At 39.3% G+C, this 27,823-nt stretch overlaps 1 protein-coding gene across 1 annotated transcript; it reads left to right on the top strand.

Annotated features, from left to right (window-relative positions):
• CFAP100 (cilia and flagella associated protein 100) lies at positions 1 to 27,744 on the top strand. The gene is made up of 17 exons (XM_058169064.1): positions 1 to 371; positions 1,938 to 2,038; positions 3,973 to 4,124; positions 4,783 to 4,866; positions 5,930 to 6,036; positions 6,905 to 7,097; positions 8,538 to 8,605; positions 9,981 to 10,144; positions 12,351 to 12,431; positions 14,277 to 14,446; positions 16,666 to 16,867; positions 19,133 to 19,199; positions 20,254 to 20,405; positions 22,914 to 23,049; positions 23,648 to 23,850; positions 24,841 to 24,934; positions 26,036 to 27,744. The coding sequence occupies exons 3-17, from the start codon at positions 4,058 to 4,060 to the stop codon at positions 26,147 to 26,149; spliced, it is 1,902 nt and encodes a 633-aa protein (XP_058025047.1). The 5' UTR covers positions 1 to 371; positions 1,938 to 2,038; positions 3,973 to 4,057; the 3' UTR covers positions 26,150 to 27,744.
• The last annotated feature ends 79 nt before the right edge of the window (positions 27,745 to 27,823 follow it).

The raw sequence follows: 27,823 nt of genomic DNA, 5'->3' as shown, positions 1-27,823 counted from the left end.
CGCTGGAACCTGCCTCTTGTCCGAAAGCGCTGCGGCTCTTTAGTTAAATTGGCCAAACCGACTGGCAAAACCACCGGGACGGATGTTCGCCGAGCAGAAGCAATTAAAAGAGCAACGTGGAACCGGAAAATAACTTCAGTCACTGAATTGTAGAGTCCTATCTTTTTTATTTCTTTTTCTTTTTTATTTCCAATCGGGAGAGAATTCAGGCTGAGCGCGATATCCTTTCTTGAACTTCCAGCGTTGATGAAAAGGCTACGCCTGGGTCGTCGAAAAGCTGGAAAAATCTACAGGGGGAAAAAAAAATCTCAATATTGAAATTAAGCATCTATGTCTCTGGAGTGAGCTTACAGACATATTTAACGTCTGTGGTAATTCATCTTCTATTTCTATCAGGAGGTTTTAAAACTATTTTTTTTTACTACATTCTCCCTCTCTCTCTCTCTCTCTCTCTCTCCAATTGATTTATATAATTGTGCTTTCAAATGCAATGCACTCGTTTCAAGCACTCTTTTTTTTTTGTACTTTGTACTTTTTCCGTATGTAACCTTTCCTGGGAGAGAGAAAGAGGATGGTAGCCTGAGGCTGTTTCCGAACACCAGCAGGATAATATTAAACAGGCTGTTAAACAGTAATGCTGCCCCAGCTTTTACAATGATGGCAGGCTTCAAGTTTTAAAAAAAGTGTTTTTAGGCTTCAGGTTCAAATGGAATTGGCAATGGAATTATTAGGGTGGTTTCCTCAGCCCATTCCCCTTCAAAGGCAGCTGCCAACTTGCTTCCTTACCTGTCACGATGCTAAGATGCTTTGAACTTTTTCACTCTCTTGGTAAAACGCAAGTAGTTCTGGACATGCGGCCACCACAGGGGGCCAGAACTTCCATTGCTAAGGAAGGCAGTTGTTAAATGATTTGATGATTGATTGATTGGTTTTGCCATGATTGTTAAGTGAATCCTTGCAGTTGTTAAAGAGAATCAGGTGGCTGTTAAGCAAATTTGGCTTATCCCACTGACTTTACTTGTTGGAAGCCCCTTGAGAAGGTTGCATTTTTTTTATTTTTTTATTTTTTTGCATTTATATCCCGCCCTTCTCCGAAGACTCAGGGTGGCTTACACTATGTTAGCAATAGTCTTCATCCTTTTGTATATTATATACAAAGTCAACTTATTGCCCCCAACAATCTGGGTCCTCATTTTACCTACCTTATAAAGGATGGAAGGCTGAGTCAACCTTGGGCCTGATGGGACTAGAACCTGCAGTAATTGCAGGCAGCTGCTCTTAATAACAGACTGCATTAGCAGTCTGAGCCACAGAGGCCCCTAAGGCAAATGGTGATCACGTTATCCCAGGACACTGCAACCAGAGTAGCCATAGCAATAGCATTTAGGCTTACTGTATATATCACCCCTTAGCATTTTACAGCACTCTCTGGTGGTTTAGGATATAAGCATGATTTGCATATTGCCCCCAACAATCTGAGTCCTCATTTTACTGACCTCAGAAGGAGGGAAGGCTGGGCCAACCTTGAGCTCCATCAGGATCGAACTCCAGGCTGTTGGCCAGCAACACTGCATTTTAAACCACTGCACCACCAGGGCTCAAGAATAAATACACACTTGTTGCCAAGTGCCCAAATTTTGATCACGTGACTATGGGAATGCTGCAATAGTAATTAGTGTAAGGACCAGTCGTAAGTCCCTTTTTTCAATGCAGTTGTAACTTTGTACGGTTGCTCAGTGAATGGGTGTAAGGCAAAGACTGCCAGTAGTTTAGCTAATTCTTCAAACACTATTTCAACAAGCAGAGAGGAGTTTTCTAAATGCTCTGATACCAAAGTCAAGCCTTTGAATCAAGCTTGACTATTGGTGACTTCACAGACATAGCCATGCAATTTTCTAGGCATCAGCATGGAATTTTTTGCCATCTTTTTCTTGCAGGATCTTTTTTCTCAACTTCCCAGTCTAGCCTACAACCTTAGACTTTCCCGGTGGTTTCTTCTCCAAGTATCAGACAAGCCCTGCTTAACTTCTAGGCTGAGGTAAGGTTGATCAAGGACTACTATCTCTATAGGAAAAAGGTAAAGGTTACCCTGTCCAATTCTGCTCAACTTTAGGGTATGGTGCTCATTTTTGTTTCTTGGCTGAGGGAGCCAGCATTGTCCATAGACATTTTCCAACATGGCCATATACCAAAGGTGCATGGAATGCTATTACCTTCCCACTGAAGTGGTACCTATTTATCTACTCGCTTTTGCATGCTTTTGAATGCAAGGTGGGCAAAAGCTGGGGCAGGAATGGGAACTGTACCCATTGCACAGTAGAGGTCTCGAACCTGGACTCAGGTCTCGAACCTGGGCTGCCAGCTTTCCAGCTGACAAACTCAGCATCTTTAAGCACTAAGCCATCACACCCCATCATCTACTGATGTACTTTACAGTACATCAAGTTAATTGGTTAGAAGCTACTGAAATGAGTGTGCATGAAGTGAGATAGTTTTCTTGAAAATAACTGCTTCAACGTGAACCACTGATGTATCACTGAGAAAACACCTCATAAAATTGGTAGCCATTAACATTATAGTGATCCTTCCCTCTATAGCTGAATGAGTGTCAACAATTGGGAAACAATTTCCAGCTGCAGTTTTCTGGATCTCTTTAAAAAAGCAAGCAAGTCATTTAAAATTATGGTGGTGGATGATGATTTCTACAGATCTTTTGTTCGGATTAGCACCATTTTATTTGACCCATGCCTATGTTATGTTATTTATTTATTTTATGAGGGTGGCTCACAAGCTATGACGTTGAGCTTGTCGATCGAAAGGTTGGCAGGTCAGCGGTTCGAATCCCTACAGCTGCCGTGTAACGGGGTGAGCTCCCGTTACTTGTCCCAGCTTCTGCCAACCTAGCAGTTTTGAAAGCACGTAAAAATGCAAGTAGAAAAAATAGGGACCACCTTTGGTGGGAAGGTAACAGCGTTCCGTGCGCCTTTGGCATTGAGTCATGCCAGCCACATGACCCCGGAGACGTCTTTGGACAACGCTGGCTCTTCGGCTTTGAAACGGAGATGAGCACCACCCCCTAGAGTTGGCAATGACTAGCACGTATATGCGAGGGGAACCTTTACCTTTACCTTTACTATTTTATGTGTATGTTTCACTTTTTTGTTTTGTTTTGCTTAAAAATGGGGGGGAAATATGCCATCCTTTCAGTGAAAAAGATTCTTTGGATTTAATAGGATATGGCAATACAAATAGGATACAAAGATTGGAGTAACTCAGGTTTTTCTATAGTGAAAAAAACTGAACCTGCACAAAATTCCTTTCTTCTACATGAAATTGTAGAATGTTAATGTTGGAAGGGGAATTACAAATCATTCAACCTAAGCCTTTTCTCAAGGACAAAATGGATGTCCAGTGAATCAAAGCCCACCGTCCTTTGAAACTGTTTGCCCCAGTCTCAATTTTAGTTATTAGGAGGATTGTTCAAAATCTTTTTCATTACCATTTCAATTTCTGCCCCAAATGTTAGCAGTTGTAAATTAGTTTCTATGTTGTTAAGGTTTAGCTGGTCAATGAATAAGAATTAGAATTTAGATTTTTTTTTTTATTGGCCAAGTATGATTGGACACACAAGGAATTTGTCTTTAATGCATATGCTCTCAGTGTACATAAAAGAAAAGATACGTTCGTCAAGAATCATAAGGTACTACACTTAATGATAGTCATAGGGTACAAATAAGCAATCAAATCATATTTGGAAACAGTCAATATAAATCGTAAGGATACCAGCAATAAGGTTACAGTCATACAGTCATAAGTGGAAGGAGATGGGTGGTGGGAACGATGAGGAGATTAATAGTAGTGCAGATTTAGTAAATAGTTTGACAGTGTTGAGGGAATTATTTGTTTAGCAGAGTGATGGAGTGATGTAAAATCACATTTAACAAAGGATTCCTTATACACGTCTCTTCATAGACCAAGATTCAGTGTTGCAACTCAGGACATCTGTTCACCAAGTGGGAATTTGTCAGCCTTCCTGTTAAGCTAGAAGATTCGCAGGATGTCTGGAGTGTCATTTGCCCCTTCAAATGCATCTACTGCCTCAGTGGACTCTGAAGAAATTTACAGTAAGATTCCTTTGTTTTATTTGCTAGAATGTAATGCTTCCTTCTCTTCACAGTTTTAAGATTCATGTTAAAGAATACAGATCTATTCTTATTGTATATGTGCTGTAGATTGTTCCTTTTGAAACAGCCAACTTCATTGATGCTTGTTTTCTTTGGAATTTAATACCTGGAGCATAAATGTCTCCTAGGTTGAAGTCAATACTTCTTGCAGGTCATTTAAAAATGTATCTGTTGGTATGGTGATACTCAGAGGCACCAGGTTGTTTATTGAGAATTTATGTTTATATGAGTGAGTGAGTGAGTGAGTGTGTGTGTGTGTGTGTGTGTGTGTGTGTGTGTGTGTGTGTGTGTGAGAGAGAGAGAGAGAGAGAGAGAGAGAGAGAGAGAGAGAGAGAGAGAGAGAGAGAGAGAGAACTATGGTTGTATCGTCAGGAAGATGTTTTTTCTTACTCTTAAGTATATTGGAAAGGGATGGTATTAATGAATGTAACTCTGTTTCCAATGATATATACAAAGTGCCGCATACAAATTGGTCTGCAACCTTCAAACACTGAGGTATGGTAAGTCCTATGATGCTAACACTTATGTCCTAGCAACTTTCCCTTTAATATAACTTATTTCTGGATAACTAAGTGAAGTTTGTTGTTTATTGCATCAGAGACACGGCTGGTATCTCAGCAAACGGGAGATGTGTTTACAATACCCTCTTCTAAGTCCAGCTCTAGACCAGACACCAAGTCATGTAAGTCTCTCTTTTTAATTGCTTACTGTCAGCTCCCAAATTCCACTATTCAAGCAATCATCAGTAGATCACTAAGCAATTTTAACACAATAGATCAGTTCTTAGAATTGCCACACAACAGAGGAAGCCATTGCCATTTTAGCAACTTTGAGCAGTTACCTTTCTTGCATTATTGTTTTTAAACTTCCTTGACAATAGGATCTTTCAGGATCAGGGAATCTTCCAAATCATGTGGAGCCAATGTACTTTGATTTTCTCTTGGGTCTGAAATCCAATTGTATGTTTTCATGACCATAAAAACCTTCCCTATGCAATCTTCCCCATACTTTTGAAATTCTTTTCAGACTGTCTTGAAGTCACAGAGAATAGAGGAAAGAAGAGGAGATAAAAAGAATGTTTTTTTCAGAACCAATGTTTATCATGTGGGAAATAATAAATTGTCTTGATTGATAAGGCTAAGTAAAGAGCTTTTCCTAATTTGGAAATCATTTGGACTAAATGCTTGAGATTCGATTAAAATGTGAACACAACACTACTGTGTCCAAATCTCTTTTCTAGTATGATACATTGCAGTTTCCAAAAAGTCTTTTAACATGAAATGGGATAACTTGCCACAGCCAATTTTCCATGGCCAACTTGCCATGGCCAACTCGCTGCAGGACAATTCAACGCCTTAGTAATCATTTCAATCACTTACTTTTATTATTGGTGACCACATTTCATTGAAATTACTGTAACTCTTATATTTCTGGATTGCCTTTATTTTATTATTATTGGCCACAGTTCTGTCGAAATGAATTTAACTTTTGTTTTGTTGAATTGTCCTGCAATGAATTCTCCTGCAGCCAGCTGGCCATGGCAAGCTGGCCAGTCAATTATATATGTTCAAGTGATAATTCATAATTCATTTGCGATGAAGTTCAGCAACGTTCTTTCATTCTTCTTTGCCTAGTTGGACACATTTTGGTTATTCTTATTCATTTCCTCATTATATTCGGAAGACATAATGCTGCTCGGCTATTACTTTCCTAATATTCTTTTTGCTTCTTGGTTTGTTTTGCAGCTCTTCCTGGAAACATAGACTTTCTGTTGAAACAAAACCCATTCAAAATCCCTGCGGATATTGATATTTTTTTGCTGCGAGATAAACAGAAAGAAATGGCCAGGATGGTATGTAGAAAATTCAGACGTTTCCGAAAGAAATTCTTCCCAGCCATGGCCAATCAGAATGCTGACAGTGTGATATGCCCTCTTCCCACTGAACTGGTATACTGGTCTCATTTCAGTAGCTTCTAACCAAAGTTGCATGGGTTAAGAAGAACCTCCGAAACTTTTAGAAAAACTTTGTGTATTAAATAATAAGATACACTGATGGTTCTGTAAAGGAGTCAAAAGTGCAACCTAAGCTGAAGTGGGGAGAGCTTATTTTTAAAAAAAAAAAAAAAGATTACAGATGAGAAGAGAGGATTGAGTGTTCAGACAGCATGGATAGGGAGAATCTTCTTTCTCATAAGATTAGAATCCAGCACCATCCAGTGAAAATGATTGGCTTTGCTAGCTGGAGATTATAATAACTGGAACTCAGTCCAACTGGAGGGCGGCTGGTTAAGGAAGCCTGACCTTTATTTTCCTTGTGTAGTCTTGCTCAGCACTAGATTAAACAAATGTGGAATAGCAGGATCAAAGCTAATTTCATAGTAAATTCTGAGAGGAGAATCCTATGCCTCATTTTTATAGAGAGTCCCAGGTGTGTGGTGTGGTATAGGGTCTCCTGCTTGTGTAGGAGGTTGGACCAGAAGCCCTCCAAGGTCCCTTCCAATGCTGTTATTCTATATTCTGTATATTTCGTATACAATATAACTGATCTCACAGAGTGAATAATTAGCTCCAATGTTACAAGATACAATTCCATGTTGACCTCCTGAGAAACTGCATTTTCTTATAAGGTCCTTGATGCTGGAGATATACTTTTGCTGGGGCAGCCATCTTGTGAGGTCTCCGATAACCAAGGGAGCATTTACTCAACTCCTTCCTTTAGGAGCGAGAGCGACGGAAGACTTTGAAAGTCCACGAGAAGATGACTTGCTCCACTCTGCAGAGTTCCAAACAGTCGGGATTCAAGAGAGCGATCCAAATGGAAGAAGAAGCTGAGGACAAGGAATTATTAGCAGAAGCCGAACGACTGAAAGCTCTCCGAGAAAGCATCTCCTGGAAGATAGCAATTACTAAAGGTAGCTGAGGAAAGCATTCAGATCCTAGGCTGCAATGTAGCGGGATAATTACTTGGTATCAGAACATACACAGTATAAGCTTCCAGCTTCAGATTCTCTCTTTTTTTTTTTCACATTCAGACTGAAATAATCTTAGACGTGGTTTCCCAAAAATCTGATCTAGGTGAGGGTGCAAACTTGCTTTAGGTTTGCTAGTCTCTCGGGTCTCTGGTTAGCATTATCACTCAAAAGTAAAACACATTTGGAGTTATTTGTTCCAAGCTTTTAAGAGAAAAACAGTTGTGCAGGGAGGATTATATTGAATAGGGAAATAGCCAAAGCAGCAGGCCTCTGCTTATCAATCTTTCTATAATCTTTCATTTGTTGGTTGAGATTTTTTTAAAAAACAAGTCAATAAAGGAAACATCTGTGCAAATAATTTCAGGAAAGATCTTAACCATCAAGGGGAAAGTATAAACTCTATTTTTATAGGATCAGCTTAAAATTCGCTTTACATCTTGACCATAAGTTGGAGTATAAGATGAATAAAATTTGCTTAAGTCTCTTCAAAATGTTTCTAAAACACTCTGTAATATAAATTTATTTATTTATTTATTTATTTAATCGCATTTTTATACTGCCCTTTCTCCCAAGGGACTCAGGGCGGTTTACAGCCTAATAAAAACATACATATAAATACAAAATAAAATACCAATTAAAAAACTTATTAAATAAGGCCGAATATTAAAAATTACAATAAGATAATAAAACCCCGTTAAAACCAAATTTAAAATTTGAAATTCTAGTCCAGAATGAGATTATAAATGAGATTCACCAGACTTTGGAAGTTTCTGACGGGCTCTTATCATATGCCATAGCTTATGAAAGATGTCTATGGAGATTCTCAGTCATCCAGGTCAAAGGTGCTTTTTTCTATTTTCAGTTTTTCTATTTCTATTTCAGTTTTTCAGGTGCCTCTTGAAAAAAGCACCTTTGGGATAGCATATGAAAGAGTTTTTTATGGGCACCAAATTCTACAAAAGCCTGCTGCCTCCAGAAATGGTATCTGCTGCTATAATAAACACTAGTCAGTCTGTATTACACCTCTAATATGTCCTGATATATACAAGCACTCAGCAAATAAGATTAAATGAAATAAATAGACCAAAGATGAATAGAAGAGATGAAGAGCAGTTTCACATAGAAGCAGAACACTTTTAGTAATGGAACAGGCCAGTTTCTGAACTATGGAGGTGGTAAAATTGTTGGTTACAAGTGTCTCTCAATCAACTCAGTCAACAGAAAGAGATTTTGGAAGCTCTGCTAAAAAAGCATTGTCTTCTCACTTCACTGTGGCATGCTGCATTTGGATGTTGTGGCTTGCACAGCTGCCCCCCCCTTTTTTTTTGTTCCTTCCTTCCCTCCTTCCTTCCTTCTTTTTTTTCTTTCTTTTCCCCCCAGACCAGGTTGTAGAGAGAGAGACCATGCATGATTACATCAATCAGAAACGGCAGATGTTCTTGCTGCAGGTATTTCATTTTGTTCTAGTGGTGTCACCTGTACGTCACTTTGAGAGAGTGAAGAGGAGCTTGGGATCTGTATTGGGGACAGTTGGAGTCAAGTCTTTTTTTTGCTGCCAAATTCACTGGAGGGCCTTGGGGGAGACTACTCTTTCCAGCCAAATTGTTGCGAGGGTAACATGGGTGGAACCACCACCAGTCTGATTCTGAATGCTTTGAAAAGGGAAACGCTGATTACAAATGCAGCATTAAATGAAGTGGCTTCAATGCAACTTGATGGTAGCTTTTAACATGAGGAATCATTTCAGTAAATTGCCTGGTGGAAGATGCTAGATGGCTTATGCCCATAATGGCGAACCTATGGCATGCGTGCCGGAAGTGGCATGCAGAGCCATTTCTCCAGGCACGTCAGCCGTCAGCCGCTGCTCTTCCGGGTTTCCTGTTGCCAGCTGGTCTTTGCGTGCACAGAAGCACAGGAAACTGGAAAAGCAGCTCCCTTGCGCACATGTGCACCAGTGGTGGGTTTCAAAATTTTTTACTACCGGTTCTGTGGGTGTGGCTTGGTGGGTGTGGCAGGGGAAGGATACTGTAAAATCTCCATTCCTACCCCACTCCAGGGGAAAGTACTGCAAAATCCCCATTTCCTCCCGATCAGCTGGGACTTGGGAGGCAGAGAATAGATGGGGTGGGGCCAGTCAGAATTTTTACTACTGGTTCTCTGAACTACTCCAAATTTCTGCTACCGGTTCTCCAGAACTGGTCAAAACCTGCTGAAACCCACGTCTGATGCGCATACCAGAAACCAGAAGCTCAGCTTCCTGGCGCTCACATGCACACCAGGGAACTGCTTTTCTGGTTTCTCGCCCTCCCCTACATGCGCGCATTCCTGTTTCAGCAGTTGGTGCCGAAAAGGTTCACCAACACTGGCTTATGCCATGGGCTTCTCTGCTTACATAGAGTAAGTTCTGGTGGGGAAATACATGGTCATATCCCATTTATAGCCATAGCATATTTTCCCATGTTTAGGAATAGGCATATTTGTGTGCACAAATAGATAAACACAGATACAGATATATCTTACCATGTCTATACCATGTCTATTTAGGAAATTCTGCATCCCCTATCTCCCGTAAGCATCCGTTATCCGTCTTTAACAGTGTATCTGTTAAAAAGCGAAAGATAGAAATCATTGGACAGTTTGGGGGTAATAGCAAAGACTAAGATAGAAGAGGATGAAGAGCAGTTTCACATAGAAGCAGAACTCTTTTAGTAATGGAACAGCCGGTTTCAAACTATAAACTATGGAGGTGATAAAATTGTCCTTTAACTGAAAAGAGACATTACTGGGCCTCCTTTTCTCAATCACTTTTGGCTTACATTTCAGTACGCTGTAACTGTGAAAAAAGATGAAATTCAGAAACTGGAAAATCTGGCAGTGGAAGAAGAAGCAAAGCTGGAGAAAGCTGAGGAAGACTTGGAAAAGGATGCTGCCATGTTTGACGAATTCCTGAAAGAGAATGACAGAAACTCTGCCCAAGCTTTGAAAATGTAACACTGAATCACAGGATCTATGCTGTAGCGTTCGTAGACATCTCAAGTCCTGGGGAAGTTCTACAGTTTTCAGTAGGAGACACAAAATCTGCCACTAAGTGTTGCAGGAGCTTCCTACAAGCATTTCTGCAATCATATTGAACAAAGGGGCACTTGATATTTTGGGGGGGAATCTCCCACGGCTACAGGGGGCATGGTAGGGCAGGATATCAGAGGGGGAGGAATTGCAATGTTGGCTTTGGGGTTTTTTCCCCCTATACTTTTTGTAGGGTTAAAATCTTGAAGAAAATATAATCATAGGCACACACAGCCAGACAAAGGTTGAAATATTTGACACATCATTTTCATAACTGGTCTGAAAGGGATAATCAGAGATGCTTGGTGAACTAAAGGAGTGGCTTAAGTGATGCTCAGCTTCTGTCTTAAGACTGGAGAACAAATTATTTCAGAAATGACATCCTGTATTTCTATTTTCAACAAAACATGGCAGCTTATATCAAGAGAGGGAGAGGGAGGGGAGGAAGAAGTCTCTGCAACTTCAGCTTACTCTAGACAGTCAAATCATATCTCTGAGCATTCTGACTCTAATGCTTTCATTGAACCTGCTAAAGTTTCATATGCTTTGAGAATGATTCAGAAGTGCTTGACACCATATATCCCTGTAGCAAAGTGGGATTGTGTCAGAAAGGGAAACACAGTGATCTCATCAGACAAACACCACCCTTGTATTATTGCATCCCAATGTCTGATACAGGTATGCATGTCAGGGGTTTTGCATCATGGCTCAGAGTTATGCTTCAGATCTCATCAAGTGCTGCATCTCTCAGCTTACGCCTTAAAGAACTCAAAGGCTACTCAAACATCTGCCTAGCCCTGATGGGCTTTAAGAAACCCATTCAGAGTTAATGAAATTCTTTGTGGAATTCGTAATAGAGACTTGATTTATTTGTCAAATCTTCTCTACTGGGATTCAGATGCCAAACAACTCATGAGTTAATTTATTTCTACACTATTCTTTCTTCTTGTTTAACAAACACAAGAAAACCCACCTACTGATATTTTTAAAAAGCTACAAAACTGCTAAGTAATCTAACAGGAAGTAGTTAAGTTTTCTGATGCTAGTTAGCTAGATGTCTTCTACTTCCCACGCAGACTAGTAGAACTTTTTCTATTATTAAAAAAAAAGCTCATATTAAAGTTCTAGAATTGAATCTATGTTGACAGTTTAGGAGAGCTGCCTTCTCTGTTCTCTAACTAACATGTAGGCTGTTCACCTCCACCCCCACCTTAAAGACAGTATTTGCCAGACAGAAGTCAATTAAAAGGTCCAAAAGAAATTCACAGGTAGATGAAAGTTGCAGTAAAGCACTATGGAGCACTATACTAAGTGCTATTGTTATATGATCGCTCCACAGTTGATCATGAAAAAGAGGGTCAGCCCACTCTTGTGTCATCTAATGTGTCAAACCAACTTGACTGAGAATCATTACATTCTACATATTTTTCAGCCAAATTCTCAACCAATATATGAGTAGAGACAAGAAGGAAAGGACTGGGGGAAGGGGAGAAATGGAACAACACCAGGAAGAAATTTATATCTCCCTAACCTTTGCCTCTGACTTTTCATGGTGGCCTAAAACTTTGAGATCTCCCTTAATTTATTTTTATTTATTTATTTTATTAAATTTTTATACCGCCCTTCTCCCGAAGGACTCAGGGCGGTGTACAGCCGGAATAAAATACAGAATATATACAATTAAAAGAAATTAAAATAAACTATTACTAAACGGCCGGTAATTTAAAAGATTTAAAAATTTAAAATATTCCTAAAACCCCAATTTAAAATCAACTATTTATGCCAGTCCTGCTTGAATGAATAAATATGTTTTTAGCTCACGACGAAAGGTCCGAAGATCAGGCACTTGACGTAAGCCAGGGGGGAGTTCGTTCCAGAGCATCGGTGCTCCCACAGAGAAGGCCCTACTCCTGGGGGCCGCCAGCCGACATTGTTTGGCGGACGGCACCCTGAGAAGGCCCTCTCTGTGAGAGCGTACGGGTCGATGGGAGGCATAAGGTAACAGCAGGCGGTCTCGTAAGTACCCGGGTCCTAAGCCATGGAGCGTTTTAAAGGTGGTAATTCTGATATCACTTATATCCAGTCATGCTCTGCAGGTGATTTCTGTCTTTATTTCTTCTTTCTTAGTGCTGAAAAAGAAACCAAAGCAAAACTGGAGAAAATAATTGAGATCCGAGAATTGACAGCGCAAATGATGAACATCCAAAGGTAGCAGTTACAGAAGATATAATCCAGGGTATATTCTCCTTCCTCCCTGTTTCCCTTTCCTGCATGTCCCAATACAGTTAAAAGTACATTAGTTCTATAGAGCTTTATGACATGCTAAATGTTTATGCTTGATAAACATTAATTATATGCCTGAATTATGGGTAACAAGATTTTACAGGTTTCCATTTGTTTCTCTCTCCAATGAATTTTAAATCCATAGATTGCTAAAAAAATATCATGTCCCCAAAGATAATCAGTGTTGTTATTTCCATTGACCCTGCCTATGAAACATTTGAGAAGAAGCATTTTGAGAAGAAATTTGAATTTCAAAGAAAACATTTGAGAAGAAAATTATAGCATAATAAGGGATAATGGGACAAAAAGGATATATATATTATAAGGGGAGTTAGGGGAAAATGTAAATATTAGAAGACTACCGTCATGAAACTGTTGTAAAAAGGGAATATATGTTATGTGTTTTGTGTTTGTTATACTGTATTGTTTTATAAATAAATAAAAAAGAAAGAAACATTTGAGAAGATGCAAATAAATACTTTGGAATGCATTAAAATTAAAAATGAAAGTTGCTATTGTTTTTCTAATTCAATATTAGAAAAAATGAATTAGACCTGTTTCAGGAATTAAAATAAATAAAGCAAACATTTTTGCTCCAAGAGTTACCGCCTGGAAATGATCTATTATATCGATCAATTGATCAAAATCAATTAAAATTTCATTTAAAAGATTCAGACTTCCTTGAATTAAGTTTGACCTTGGATGATTACATAGATACAAGAATGTTGTCTTCTTGACAAGAATGTGAAACTAGTTTTCCATTATGTTTTCTAGAAGGGATTTTTTTTTTACTATTGCTCTGGGATTTAATGATAGCCATCTAAGAAATACATTTTATATAGCCATCTAAGCACTTACCAAGTCTGACTTATATGACTTGGCAAGGTCAGCTAGATGCTGCCACCTGCTGGGACAAATTTCATTTAGCCTTTTCTGAACCCCTTCTTTGAAGGCAGAAGAAAAGGGAGTCAATGTAATCCCATCACAGGAATCAGCATTATGGTAGCAATATGGGGTCATAAAGTAAATGGCATCAGGAAAGAGATGGGACTCTTGATAGACCATATTCTTCTCATGACCAACCCACAAAGACAATCACACGTCTGTATCAGTGGTGGGTTTAAAAAAAAAATTACTATTGGTTCTGTGGGTGTGGCTTGGTGGGTGTGGCATGGCTTGGTGGGCGTGGCTTGGTGGGCATGGCAGGAGAAGTATACTGTAAAATCTCCATTCCCTCCCCAGTCCAGGGGAAGGTTACTGCAAAAATCCCCATTTCCTCCTGATTAGCTGGGACTTGGGAGGCAGAGAATAGATGGGGACAGGACCGGTCAGAATTTTTATTACTAGTTCTCCGAACTACTCAAAATTTCCACTACCGGTTCTCCAAAACTGGTCAGAACCTGCTGAAACCCACCTCTGGTCTGTATGCCATATGCTTTTTATGAAGATACCCTAACTTCAGGCAATATAAAAATATTGTTTATCTTCTATCAAAAGCATTCAGAGTAAAATTAAGGAATATTTTAGGGATATTCATCCATCCATCCATCCATTCATTCATATATTTTAGATGTTACCTTCTTGCAGTTTCACTTCCCAGCACTCTTACTGTCTCCTGGTGTCTTATCCAGCATTCTTTAGGTCTAAAAATGTATGGATAACAATTTATTTTCCCTGGAAATATGTACTTGGGGAGAAGAGCTTTATACCCAATACCTATCCCAATTTTCCACAACAGTGTTCTTTGCAATGAGTGTTTCTTTTCTTCAGTGAGATAGCCCGATTTGAGGACACTTTGCAGGAATATGCGGTGTTCAAAGATTTCCTCTACCAACTATCTCCCAAAGATTGGTGGGAAGATCATGAAAGGCGGCGGATGAAAGGAAAGGCAAATAAACTCAATTCTGACAGTAAAGAGGAGAAATTAGGACTGTCGAAAGGTAAGCGCTTCCATAATCCCAAGACTGTGTATGATTCTCAGATCTGCATAGAAATAACAATAGATCTTCAGAGGCCATTGTTGAACCTCATCCATCTTCAGAAGAAACCAACCAGAAGCAAAGCCACATGATATAATTACAGAAAATAAAAATAACTAAATGCCAAAGGTGCAAGGAGCGCTGTTACCTTCCCACCAAAGGTGGTCCCTATTTTTCTACTCACATTTTTTACATGTTTTCGAACTGCTAGGTTGGCAGAATCTGGGACAAGTAACAGAAGCTTACCCTGTTACGTGGCACTAGGGATTCAAACCACTGAACTGCCAACTTTTCGATTGACAAGCTCAGCGTCTTAGCCACTGAGCCACCATGTCCCTTTAAAAGCCTGTAGCCTACCCTAAAAGAAACAGCAAACCTGAATTTTCACAAATGAGCAAAATGGTATCATTACAGTATTTAAAATGCTTCCGATACAGGTATTTCTCATCATGTTTATTTTAGTAATTATTACTTACGTTATTCTGATTCAGGGGTGTGAAACTTGCATCATCACGTGACGTATCACAACTTTTTTACCCTTCGCTAAATCGGATGTGAGTGTGGCTAGCACGTGATGCATCCAGCCCAAGGATTTGACACTCCTGCTCTAATTTCTATTTTCCTTGTATTTGCTTATATTTAAAGGGTAAATAAGGAGACACTTATAACTTACAAGACTTTGGTCTTTTTTAGGGAAGATTTATTCTGCAGTTGCTTACTGTCAAAAACAATGAGCAACATTGAGGAAAATGTATGACCGACACCATTTTCATTATATGATTTTTCTTTCTCAGTACTAGATCTGTGTACAGATTCATCAGCATTAACAGAAAAAAGGCCCTTCCCTTGATTATATGCATTTATTTTTGGAAGAATGAAAAAGAGTGGTGATATCAATATTAATACTAATGATTAGCATTTTATAGAGCTTTAATTATTTAATTATTTATTTCTTAAATTTATATGCCATCCATTTCACTGTCAAGCAACTCTTTCTTAAAATGATGCTATAAACCTAGTTCTATACATTGTAATTAATCAAAAAAATAATGAATTTCAATTGTAATAATTGTTATAATTGTAAATCCTTTATTTATTACTATTTTTTTTCTTCATGCACTTGGCTTTCTCCATTTTTTAATTGTATGTAGTTATTTGGTAGAGGGACGTGGTGGCTCAGTGGCTAAGACACTGAGCTTGTCGATCGAAAGGTCGGCAGTTCAGCAGTTTGAATCCCTAGTGCCGTGTAATGGGGTGAGCTCCTGTTACTTGTCCCAGCTTCTGCCAAACTAGCAGTTCGAAAGCATGTAAAAATGCAAGTAGAAAAATAGGGACCACCTTTGGTGGGAAAGTAACAGCGTTCCGTGCACCTTTGGCATTTAGTCATGCCGGCCATATGACCATGGAGACATCTTCGGACAGCGCTGGCTCTTCGGCTTGAAAACGGAGATGAGCACCGCCCCCTAGAGTCAGGAATAACTAACACATATGTGTGAGGGGAACCTTTACCTTTAATTATTTGGTTCTTCAATAGTTTTTAATGAATATTATTAATAATGTTTAAAAAATATTATAACTGGAGCATATACTCAGGACAAACTTCACACTTTTCATATCTTAGCTCACAACTCAAATATTCACAAAAACACATATTAAGGAATTTTGCCAGGCCCAAAGCCAAGAATGACATGTGTCAAGCTGAGTTCTTTATTGTTTTATTGTTCTTTATTGTTTCATAAAATCATACCATACTGAGCAGTGTACTATTTGTACCCATAATATACTCTTTGAGTATATTAGGGAGGGGCTGTCTTGATCCTCTTTCTCTCACACATAATATCTGAGCTGAGTTGCCTCTCACTCCTCTGGAAGGGGCTCCCTCCCTCCTGAAAATCTACCTCCTTACTACATTCCATCACAGATTTATATTAAATATATATATTTCAGAGGACATCTTCACAGCGGTGTAGATGGAGAGGTGGGTGTTCTCTTTTCTTTTGACTGCATTCAGAAACTGATGTAGAATCAAACTTTTAGTCATTAAAATGAACTGACAATTGTACCCATCTCTCTTTCTTCCTGGCTTACCAATAATAGTCCCCCCCTTTCCCCCCCCCTCTCTCGCTAAACAGTAACACTCAAATGGGGATGACACAATTAATGGATTTTTCTGTATTCAGGTTCAGGGAAGGATGTTCAAGAATTTCAAGACAAGGGCCGACGTCGAACAGCAAGCATACCGAAACGTTCTAGTATTGAAATGACTAATGTAGAACCTCCCACTTCTAGAACGCCAAGCCAAATTTTGCCTCGAAAGGAATCTTTCAAATTAAGCCGAGTATCTTCTAGGCAGACTCTAAAGTCTCAACAAAGCAGAAAGCCGTAAGTATGTCAGGGAAGTGAGTTGGAAGTGAGACAGACAGAGAAGAATCAAAGTCACCAAAATTGGGTATTGAATCTTACAGGAAAATATCATAGTATACTACCTTACAGTAGCACAGCTTTCAAATTATGCCTTTATTTTGGCCTCTCAAATGAGAATAAATGCAAAGATATAGGATGTGTGGAGCACTACATATAGATGCCAGTCAAGCGTTGTATACAGTAGTGGCCAAAATTGTGGAAACCTTTTGGGAAAAGTGTATTTTTGAGGTTTGATGGCTAATAACACCACTTTTTTTTTTTTAGTTTCAAGATAATCATATTCCACTGCTGGAATGGCCTGGGAATAGCCCAGACCTTAACCCAATTGAAAATCTATGGAGCCGACTAAAGAAACTTATTAGTCAGAAACAACCCAGCAATAAAACCCAGTTAATAGAAGCAATCATTCAACTTTGGTTTCACATATAACAGCTGCAGAACTAAAAGACTTGGTTCACTCCATGGGAAGACGTTGTAAGGCCGAATTCATGCTAAAGGTTACCCAGCTATTAACTGACATGGTGATAATTTTTGTATATCTCATTTTTTCTATAGTGATAATTTTTGTATCTTGTTTTTTCTACCTGTTTCACTTTTCTTCTTTAGATTGTAACTGCTATTCTAATAGCAAATCCTTCATAAAAGTTATTGCATTACATTCTTGATTAAATTATCTTTCTGTTGATGTATAATTTTATGGTAATACTAAAAAAAAAAGTTGTGTTATTAGCTAGTTTTAGAAAATGCACTTTTCCCAAAAGATTTCCACAATTTTGGCCACTACTGTATGTTTCCAATTTTCATGATGTCAGGGTTTTTTTTTCCCATGTCGGAAGCATAGAAGTGCTTCTTTGGTGAAAGGAATTGCTAATGACATCACCGTTATTTCAGAGATGCCAAGTTGAGGGCTCCTTTCAGGTCCCTGTGATGTTGCCCACTGAAGTGGTACCCATTAATCTACTTGCAGTTGCCCACTTTCAAACTGCTGGGTTGGCAGGAGCTGGAGGGTGTGACAGCAGCTCATCCTCGCTGCAGGAGCAGTGGGTCTTGAACGCAGGCGTGCCAATTGTCAGCCCAGCGTTCTAACCTCGTGAGCCACCACACTCTGGGATAATGCCACTTTACATCAATTTCTAACTGACTGCATCTTCAATGCTCTTTTTCCCCCCACTACCACTCTTCAGAATTATGTATCCACCATTGTACAAAGAGCTCTCTGCTTTTCTAATGGGACGTCCCTTCTATTCCTTCAATATTTCCATTTTGAAAATTTGCCATGAAATGATGTCACACTTATGGTGGGGGGGAATGGAAGTATGCAGGAGAGAAGGTAGTCCAACCATTAACTGAAAGGAAACAGGTAGTAGCAAATCTTGTAAAAGCTAAGGAGGAGTAAATCTGGTTAACATTTGGGTAACAGACCATCAGAGAATATTCAGGTTGTTGCCTAGATCAGAGGTCTCCAACCTTGGTCCCTTTAAGACTTATGGACTTCAACTCTCAGAGTTCCTCAGCCAGCTTTGCTGGCTGAAGGACTCTGGGAGTTGAAGTCCACAAGTCTTAAAGGGACCAAGATTGGAGATCCCTGGGCTAGATAGGAAAATGGGGGGGGGGAATTCCCAAAGGAAAGTAATGGCAAACTACTTTCATGAGCAGTGGTGGTGCAGTACTGCAGGCTACTTCTGCTGCCTGCCAGCTGCCTGCAATTTGGCAGTTTGAATCTCACCAGGCTCAAGGTTGATTCAGCCTTCCATCCTTCCAAGGTGGGTAAAATGAAGACCCAGATTGTTGTTGGGGGAAATAGGCTGACTCTGCAAACCACTTAGAGAGGGCTGTAAAGCATTGTGAAGTGGTATATAAGTCTAAGTGCTATTGCTATTGCTATTGCTGCTATAACATGGCCAAGAACATTGTCTGATTGCATCTATGTAGTCATCAGGGCATTTTTAAAATAATCTGTAAGAAAAGTATGTGATTTCCTGGGGAAAAAAAACTACAATTCCCAGAGTTTCAGAGAAAGAGGATAAATGATTGAATCAGTTTAATATTTTTATCTATGGATATCCTGTCATCTCTTTCAACTTTCCACAAAGTGGGAAATAGTTGCTTGTAATCCATTTCCAATTCCAGTTCAAAATGCATGTTGAGGGATCAGCAAGATAAACTATTAAATATTGCATTATAATGCCCTGTAAACAACTGACTCAAGAATAACCTCTACAGGAGTGTACAGATTGCCCCATCAGAAGAAAAATTTAGTCCAGAATTATCTGATGAAGATGATGATGAGGTCAGTAATTCAATTTTTTTAGCATATAACTGCAGCACTGTTGGAACTCAGCAATTAATTGTACATTTTAAAGCTGGAATTCTTAAGGTGAAATAGTATTGAAAAATTCTAGTAGCTTAAAAAGTACTGAAACGTTTAAACTAAGCAATGGAGGAAAATCACACCATTAAAAATTACAATTTTCATCTTGAATTTTGATGGCACAATCCTGATACTGTGGAAAATGTGGTTGGGCTCTATACAGATTATGAGTTGCCCACCCTTCTCAAGGTGATCACATGTGGATGGGATCTTTCCTTATTTAATCTTTCCTTATTTACTCAATAATCTACTGAAGTATTTTGGAAGAAAAAATAGTAGCTCAGGGAACTCTGTCATTAAATAGCAATGTGAAATGGATTTTCAGAGGGCTGGTCTAACATGTAACTCCTATACTTCATTAGCTGAATTGGGTGTACTCAATTGGGTGTACAGCACCAAGATCAGAAGTGGTATTCAGCAGGTTCTCACCATTTTGAGTAGTTCAGAGAACCGGTAAATACCACCTCTGACTGGCCCCACCCCCATCTATTCTCTGTCTCCCGAGTCCCAGCTGATCGGGAGGAAATGGGGATTTTGCAGTAACCTTCCCCTGGATTGGGGAGGGAATGGAGATTTTGCAGTATCCTTCCCCTGCCACGCCCACACCATGCCCACCAAGCCACGCCCACAGAACCGGTTGTAAAAAATTTTTAATCCCACCACTGACCAAGATATAGATTATATACAGATAGATGATAACTAGAGAGCTATCTAAATAGAGATAGTAGATATTTTATTTATTCACTTTTTTATTAAATTTATCTGCTGTCCATCTCATGGTTAAGAAAATTGTTTTTCTCTCTTTCACCATTTTCTTGCCACTAAGATTAGCTATTATTTAATTTTTTTATCAGTGCTATGGAGAAATAATTAGCAAAGCTTATCCAGGATAAACAAAGATTGCTTTTTCTCTCAATCTGTACCTTTGATTAACAATATGGGAACTCCTTCATGTTAATACTTTCCTTGGCAGGTACCTGAATTATTCTTTACAGATCCAAACCAGCTGCTGCAGCTTTTTACAGAGCTGGAAGAGCAGAACTTGTCTCTGATTCAGAATTCTCAGGAGACAGAGGAAACCTTGGATGAGCTCCGACACACTTTGGAAACCACACGCAATAAAATGTAAGCAATTGCAAATGATTGGCCATACTAATCCCTTGCAACACAAGGATGTTCTCTGTTTCTTTCCAAACATGAGCAACTTAGTCATTATTTCTGTACCCTCCAACAACATGGATTGTTTTTCTGCCCTACTGTTAAAAGAATGTTCTACCGTACATCTCCTATAGCCCCAGACGTATTAGCATCTATTATGATAAACAAAAATGGAAGAGACATTTGTAAGGTTTGCAAACAATTTCTTCCATTCCACTTTTGAGAGTGAAGGATTAGGAGATGTCAAGACACACCAGCCTTCATTCATCGATTTCTGCCAGCTCCTGCATTGCATGCATACAGTCTTGCATGTTTCTCAGAGGTGGGTTTCAGCAGGTTCTGACCAGTTCTGGAGAACCGGTAGTGGTAGTGGAAATTTTGAGTAGTTCAAAGAACTGATAGTAAAAATTCTGACTGGCCCCACCCCCATCTATTCTCTGCCTCCTGAGTCCCAGCTGATTGGAAAGAAATGGGGATTTTGTAGTAACCTTCCCCGGAGTGGGGAGGGAATGGAGATTTTACAGTATCCTTTCCCTGCCACGCCCACCAAGCAATGCCCACCAAGCCACACCCACCAAGCCATGCCATGCCCACCAAGCCACACCCACAGAACCAGTAGTAAAAAAATCTGAAACCCACCACTGATGTTTCCATAAGCTAAAAGATTTTAAATAGTTCAGATTGCCCCAAATGTTAAGAGTAGCAGCTTTAGTTAAAAGGTGCACATGCTAATTTAGACGATAAAACACTGTTAGCAGCAATTATTATGATTTAAATATTAGCACACAGCATCTCAGCATAGACAGCCAGTTTGGTGTGGTGGTTGAGGTGCTGGCCTAGAAACCAGGAGACTGTAAGTTCTAGTTCTGCCTTAGGCATGAAAGCCAACTGGGTGACCTTGGGACAGTCACTCTCTCTCTCAGCCCAACTTATTTTAAGGGGTGGTTGTTGTGAGGAAAATAGGAGAAGGAGCATTAGGTATGTTTGCTGCCTTAAGCTACTTATACAATAATAAAAGCAGGATAAAAAAATCTAATAAATAAATAGTATGGAAGATGATGATCGGATTAAGTTTACCCAGAATTTTTTCCCAAGTGTTAACTGGTTTGCAACCTCAAAGAAACTGTGCTCCCTCCTGAAAAGGACACCAACCAACTTCTATACATTTTATATCAGTAGTAATAGCCTGTAGCCACTATTCCACTCTTGTACCGTTTCCTCATGGAGGCAACCAGCATTTGTGTCAAGAGAAAAGTACAAAAAGCTCATCACATGGAGCAAATGGAGGAATGTTGGCAAAACATCACAAAACTTTGTCAATAGTAGAGGCAATCCCCAAGTTACAAGTGTTCCCTTAGCAAATGCTTGAAGTTACGCGATAAGTGCTCCCTAGCATTTACAAACAAGTCCCAAAACTACGAATCTTGCAGCACAACAGCAGTTGGTTGCCTTTACGAACAACCACAGAGGCCTGTAACATTCATCCTGCAGTTTGCTGGCCAAAGTGGAGGTTCAGAGGAGTGGGCCTGCCCCTCTGACGCTCCGTTTAGGCCTGTGTAGGCCTCACCTGGCACGTTGCCAGGCAAAATGGGAGGTTCGGAGGTGCAGATCCACCCTTCCAATGCTCCGTTCGGGCCTCTGGAGGCACCACCCAGCATGTTGCAGGCCAAAATGGAGCTCTGGAGGGATGCCCCTCCAAAGCTCCATTTCGGTCTGCAACGTGTCGGGTGAGGCCTGCGCAGGCCTAAATGGAACTGCAGAGGGATGCACACGGCTAAGAGGCTGGAGAGGACACAGCTTGCTATATTTTCACACAGTAAGTGACGTGGCGCGGCAGGCTAGGTGGAAGGGAAAGCAATGAGATATTTCATTGGGTTGGGGATGCCTTGGATGGTCTTAGACAGGTGTTCCATCAGTAGGCTCCCCCATGGCCTTCCCCACCCTGAAATACCTCACGTGCACTTAACGAGCCTCACATTCAATTAGCAAATATGTGGGCAAAAGGAAGGAGTGATCCTGTTCAAGGTATGAGATTCACTCCCACAAATCTTCGGGTTTCAAATGGAATGGGCAGGCTCCATTACATTCAGTGGTGAGATTCAAATAATTTAACAACCGGTTTTCTGCCCTAATGATTTCTTCCAACAACCAGTTCACCAAACTGCTCAGAAAGTTAACAACCAGTTCTCCCGAAGTGGTGGGAATTGGCTGAATCCCACCACTGATTACATTCCTAACTCGAGGACTACCTGTATAGAGAGGCTGGGAAAATTCAGGATCTGGGAGTTAAAAAAAGATGATCTTGCCAGTGGAAAGCTGCTCACTTAACAGCTCCAAAGAAAATGGTTTAACTGAGTAAGAATTGAGCAAATATTGAATTAGCTCATCTTTCCAAGTAATTAAAGTAATTGAAGTATAAAATTACTCATGTCAAAGTCTTCCAAAAAATGACTTAATTTTTTTTTTCTGGATTAGGGATCGTGAAATAGAACAACTGAAAATGCTTGCTGTCACACTGCAAGCCAACATTGTTAAAGAAGAGGAGACAGCAGCAGACCTGGAACTTAAAGCACGTGTCTTTTCTTTTGGGGAATACAAAGCTGACGTTCAGGTATGTATAACATCAAGTCAGTTGAAAAAGCTTGAACCTGAAGATCAGAAGGTACGTGCCGTGCCACAGAATGGTGCAAATGGGAGAGGGCTACTTTCCCCCCCAAGATGAAAGATAATAAGACCATGCTACACAGCCCACAAGTTAATTTGGATCTCTATTATGATGACAGAAACAGTGCTGTGATCTTGTACAGGGTAAACTGATACTGAAAATCTCCATCTCGTGCTATTTCCCTGACATTCTTCACCCAGATCCTAAGAAAAGGTAAAAAAAGAGACATGGTGAAGATTTAGGTGGCATGCTGTTGAAATCACCAGATCAGATCTGAGCTCATCTAAGCATTTGCGTCTGCATATACATGCAATGCTTCACAATGCTTTACCTTCTGCAGCTCTCCCCATCTGGAGAGGTTCAAATTTTTTAAGTTTTGTGGTTCTCTCCTGCCATCAAGAGCCCATGTCACAGCTAGATTTCTTAAAGACAGTTCAGATGGTTCAGACTTTTGAGTTATTAATATAACCGAAAGCTGATATTAAGAGTCCCAATATCTAGATTTCTGAGGCCTGAAAGTTCACTATTGGTCCTTAATTTGCAGGACAAAATGTTGGTGAGTTTGTATCGAAAGGTGTTGGAAGTCTATCGTCGCTGCATTGGAGAGAATGAGGCAAACCTGGGAACTTTGCAGATGCTTACTGTTATAGAACATCAATTAGATGACTTGCTGGAATGTCTTGAGAGGGTGCCTCCAGGAAAGATAGAACAAGCTGAGAAGGCCAAAGAGAAAGAGCGAAGGATGAGGTAAGATAAACCCTATTCAGAGTTGGCTCCAATATGATGCCTTCAGCAGAATGATGAAGATTACATTCTGCCTGCACCTTCTTCTGTGCATCTTCTAGTTAATCTTATTGATGCTATGATTTTAGTTGCCATCAAAACTGCTTTGTAAGCATGGTAAGAGCATCAAAGAGCCGTGGTGGAGCAATGGTTAGAATGTAGTACTGCAGGCTAACTCACTGTTCCCTCCAAGAGTTTGATTCTGAACAGCTCAAGGTCGATTCAACCTTCCATTCTTCTGAGGTCGGTAAAATGAGGACCCAGATAGTTGGGGGCAAAATGCTGACTCCATAAACCACTTAGAGAGGGCTTTAAAGCACTATGAAGTGGTATATAAGTCTAAGTGCTATTGTTATTGCTATCAAATAAACTGCAATAGTATGACACGGATGAATCTTGTGTTCTTACATTACATACATAGAAATATCTGGCCTTACAAGTATCATCTGGATGTTTGCTTTTTGTCAATCATACAGGTTTAATAAGAAAATGGCAAACTGAGTTTGAATTGCACTTGCGCTTTCAATAAGGGTTCTGATAGAAGTAATGAAGTGTCAGAAAAGCTCCATTTTGCAGATATTTTGTCAATAAACGATACCAATCCCAGAATCAGCGGAGACAATGAATCAGATAGCATTTTATCCCTTTGGAGCCAGTTCTTTATCCTGGCTTTCAACTTAGCATTATGCGAAGAGCAATGTTCTTTGTGGATCCAATGCTCTATATCAGGGGTCTCCAATCGTGACAACTTTAAGACTTGTGGACTTCAACTCCCAGAGTTCCTCAGCCAGAAAAGCTAGCTCAGGAACTCTGGGAGTTGAAGTCCACAAGTCTTAAAGTTGCCAAGATTGGAGACCCCTGCTCTATGACACAAACCAGTAGAATTCTCAAAGACAGTTTTGGGCTTACGTGACTTGCAATTGTAACTTTTAACCTGCTCTTTCATTTGGCCAGGATGAGAGAAGAAAAGATCAGGCAGCAGAGACAATTGCAGGAAGAGAGGCTGCAGCGGGCCCTGGCAAGAGCACAAGCTGATGTTAAGAAGAAGGTATGTTTATGTCCCAAGCATCTGCTGTTGCATCCTTTTGTGATTTCAGTAGCTCAGACTGTTTTATCAATTCTTCCATCCAAAGCCTTTTGTAACTCTAGTTCAGGACTGTCTATACATGAAGTACCAATAAACGAGGATATTTGTAGCTCAAGGTTGAAATGAGGGGTCCTTAGTGCTCTCTGAGCTTCCTTGTTTTCTTGCAGATGTTTCATTACCCAAACTAGGTAACATCGTCACTAGCACTGATGATATTACCTAGTTTGGGTAATGAAACATCGGCAAGAAAACAAGGAAGCTCAGAGAACACCAAGAACCCCTCATGTCTACACATGAACAAGAATAAGGTCTGACTGGATTCAGTATCTACATTTGTGCCTCGCTTCTAAGACTATACCTTGCAAGTCCAAAGGAATTTTTGGTTGGTGGTGTTGCTTGTTATAAAGTGAAAACCTAGCTCAGGCTTTCCCCTTTCTACACTTTACTATCACATATAAATAGTCAATAGTAAGTTTAACTATTACTATGACAACTTATAATAAGAGCTTTAGTGATGCAGTAGTTAAGACTCAAGTATTGCAGGTAGCTCTGCTTACCACCAAGAGTTCGATCCTGACTAGCTCAAGGTTGACTTAGACTTCCATCCTTCATTAGTAAAATGAAGACCCAGATTGGTGGGGGCAATATTTAGCTGAGGAAGTTTTTTCATGTTCTGAATCATTGGGATTGACCACAATGGACTAAAAGAAAACCAATCCTATAAATGGGGACAATCTTAAAACAGAGATGCCCGAGTGGAAGAAAATAAAAATTGGAATAGTAATTTAGCCAATTTTTAAGTAAGTATTGAATATTCCTTGTTGGAAGAAGCAATGTTTCTTTCTATTATACTCATATTGCATGAAATGACAGAAGGGAAGAAACATAGTTAGAAACTTATTTGTGGAAGGAAGAAATAAAACTGTGCTCAGGAAAAGGTGGGTCAGGAGAAGTTGGGCCTGCTTTTACCGATGTATACTTAGTGCAAAATGAATTTATTTGCATTATTTCAGTATAAAATGTGCAGAGTTGTTCTTAAGTGTGTCTCTGATCATATTTTAGACTGGCAGAAGATTAATTTTTCGTTCTGAGCCTCCCGCTCTCAAGGAGAAAGAAGATCGGGATCAGGTGCTGATCGATAAAGAAAAAGAAGAGCTGCTCTATTACTTTACTTAGCAGTTGAAAGGTGCAAGACATTGTGAAGCATACAGCAAATGACAAACTAACAAGAAAATGTTTCAACAAATACTCTGTAAATTTGGGGAGAACGCTACTCTATCCTAAGTATAGTGACATACAGTAGATCAAAATATAGATGACATCTTTTCATAGTTGTAAAATCATTTTTAAAATTAACTTAGTGATAGAAAACATTTACCAAAGTGATCAAAGATCACAGACTAATCTAAAGTCTTGCAGCTAGGAAAATAGATATACCAGTGACGAGTACACATTTCTTTTTTTAAAAATTCAATCTTCAATACCAGATTCATATTTTTTTGGTAATTAAGCAGATTGTATGGACATAACAAAAATAAAGTTGAAATGAAGAAACTGGACATTAATTAATTTTATTAGTCCTTTTAACTCCGTGATTATAAATATCCATTGCCAGCAATGGACTTTGCCAGAATAAATCTAATGCTTGTTCTCAAGCCATTAGGAATTTACAATGAGTTAAAACTGAGTATATAAACTTCATAAAAGAACACATTTGTCTGTCCACAGAAGCAATTACTTATTCTTCAATAAGCAAGACTCTGTAAAGCAGAAGCACCACAACAAATGGGTACAATTCACATTCTTACCAAGTTAGGGATCCTCTTTGGATTAAAAAGAACAGAGTGGTCTGCCCCACACATGCTTTGAAGAAAATGTAGGCCACACCTACTGTGGAAACCACAAAATGTTTGTTTTTTTTTGCTCAAAAAAAATGTATGAGGAATGAACAGGCTTCTTATGGTCCACCTATTTAATCTAAATCTACCTCTGAGTTTTTGTAACAGACAGGTGTGCTTGCATTCCAATTTATAGAGGATCACTATCACAGTAAGTGTGTGAACTATTCCACTGAGTTTTTGAGGTGACAATTGTTTAGGACAAAATGCCCCCATTTCTCTTTAAACTGAACCTTGGTGATAGAAAGAAAAGATGTTTAAAAATAAGCAATTTTTTCATTTTTTTACCAAGAGGTTTTATATCAGAAATAAAAACAATTTGTTTTGGTAATGTAAATGTATAGTATAATAGGTCACGATAGTCAGATAAACGTTTTACAGTCAATGAAAAATACCCACTCAAGATTTTTTTTTCCTAAAAAACATCCACAAATGAAATTCTGAATTAATGTAATCTGTATAAAATGCTTCTAAACTACATTCTTCTGAAAATGAAGTTCAAAAGGCACAGGCATCAATTAGTGTGTTTCTATTTATGGGTAAACCTTCTTAATTTGGAATAATCTATTGTGAATAATCCAAGACAGAAATTATCCATGGTTTAATAAACAGTAGAAAATAGTATTTCCAAAACCATTCCAGACATAATATCTTCCTGGTATATAGTATGAAGGGACACCAGGCTCAAGAACTTCCCTTCAGATTTCAACAGCTCTAGGAAATGTATTTCCTAAGGCTCCTGACTTCCAAAGGATAGATGCCCACATGATGCACAGTAATAGTTTAAGGTCCAGAGAAGATTGATCTTTGTCAGTGCTGCTAGAGATGTTGCAAAGGTAATAGGGCAAGGCTACTTTTACTTAAGCATGAGTTCCAAGAATACAAATTTAGAATGTGATGGAAGAAGGGTCAATTTAGAGATATTTGTTGCTCACTCCTCATATATTCAAAA

Source organism: Ahaetulla prasina, chromosome 2 (assembly GCF_028640845.1).
Source record: "Ahaetulla prasina isolate Xishuangbanna chromosome 2, ASM2864084v1, whole genome shotgun sequence".
In the NCBI taxonomy this organism is placed as follows: Eukaryota; Metazoa; Chordata; class Lepidosauria; order Squamata; family Colubridae; genus Ahaetulla; species Ahaetulla prasina.
This window is presented reverse-complemented; position numbering and strand designations above follow the sequence as displayed.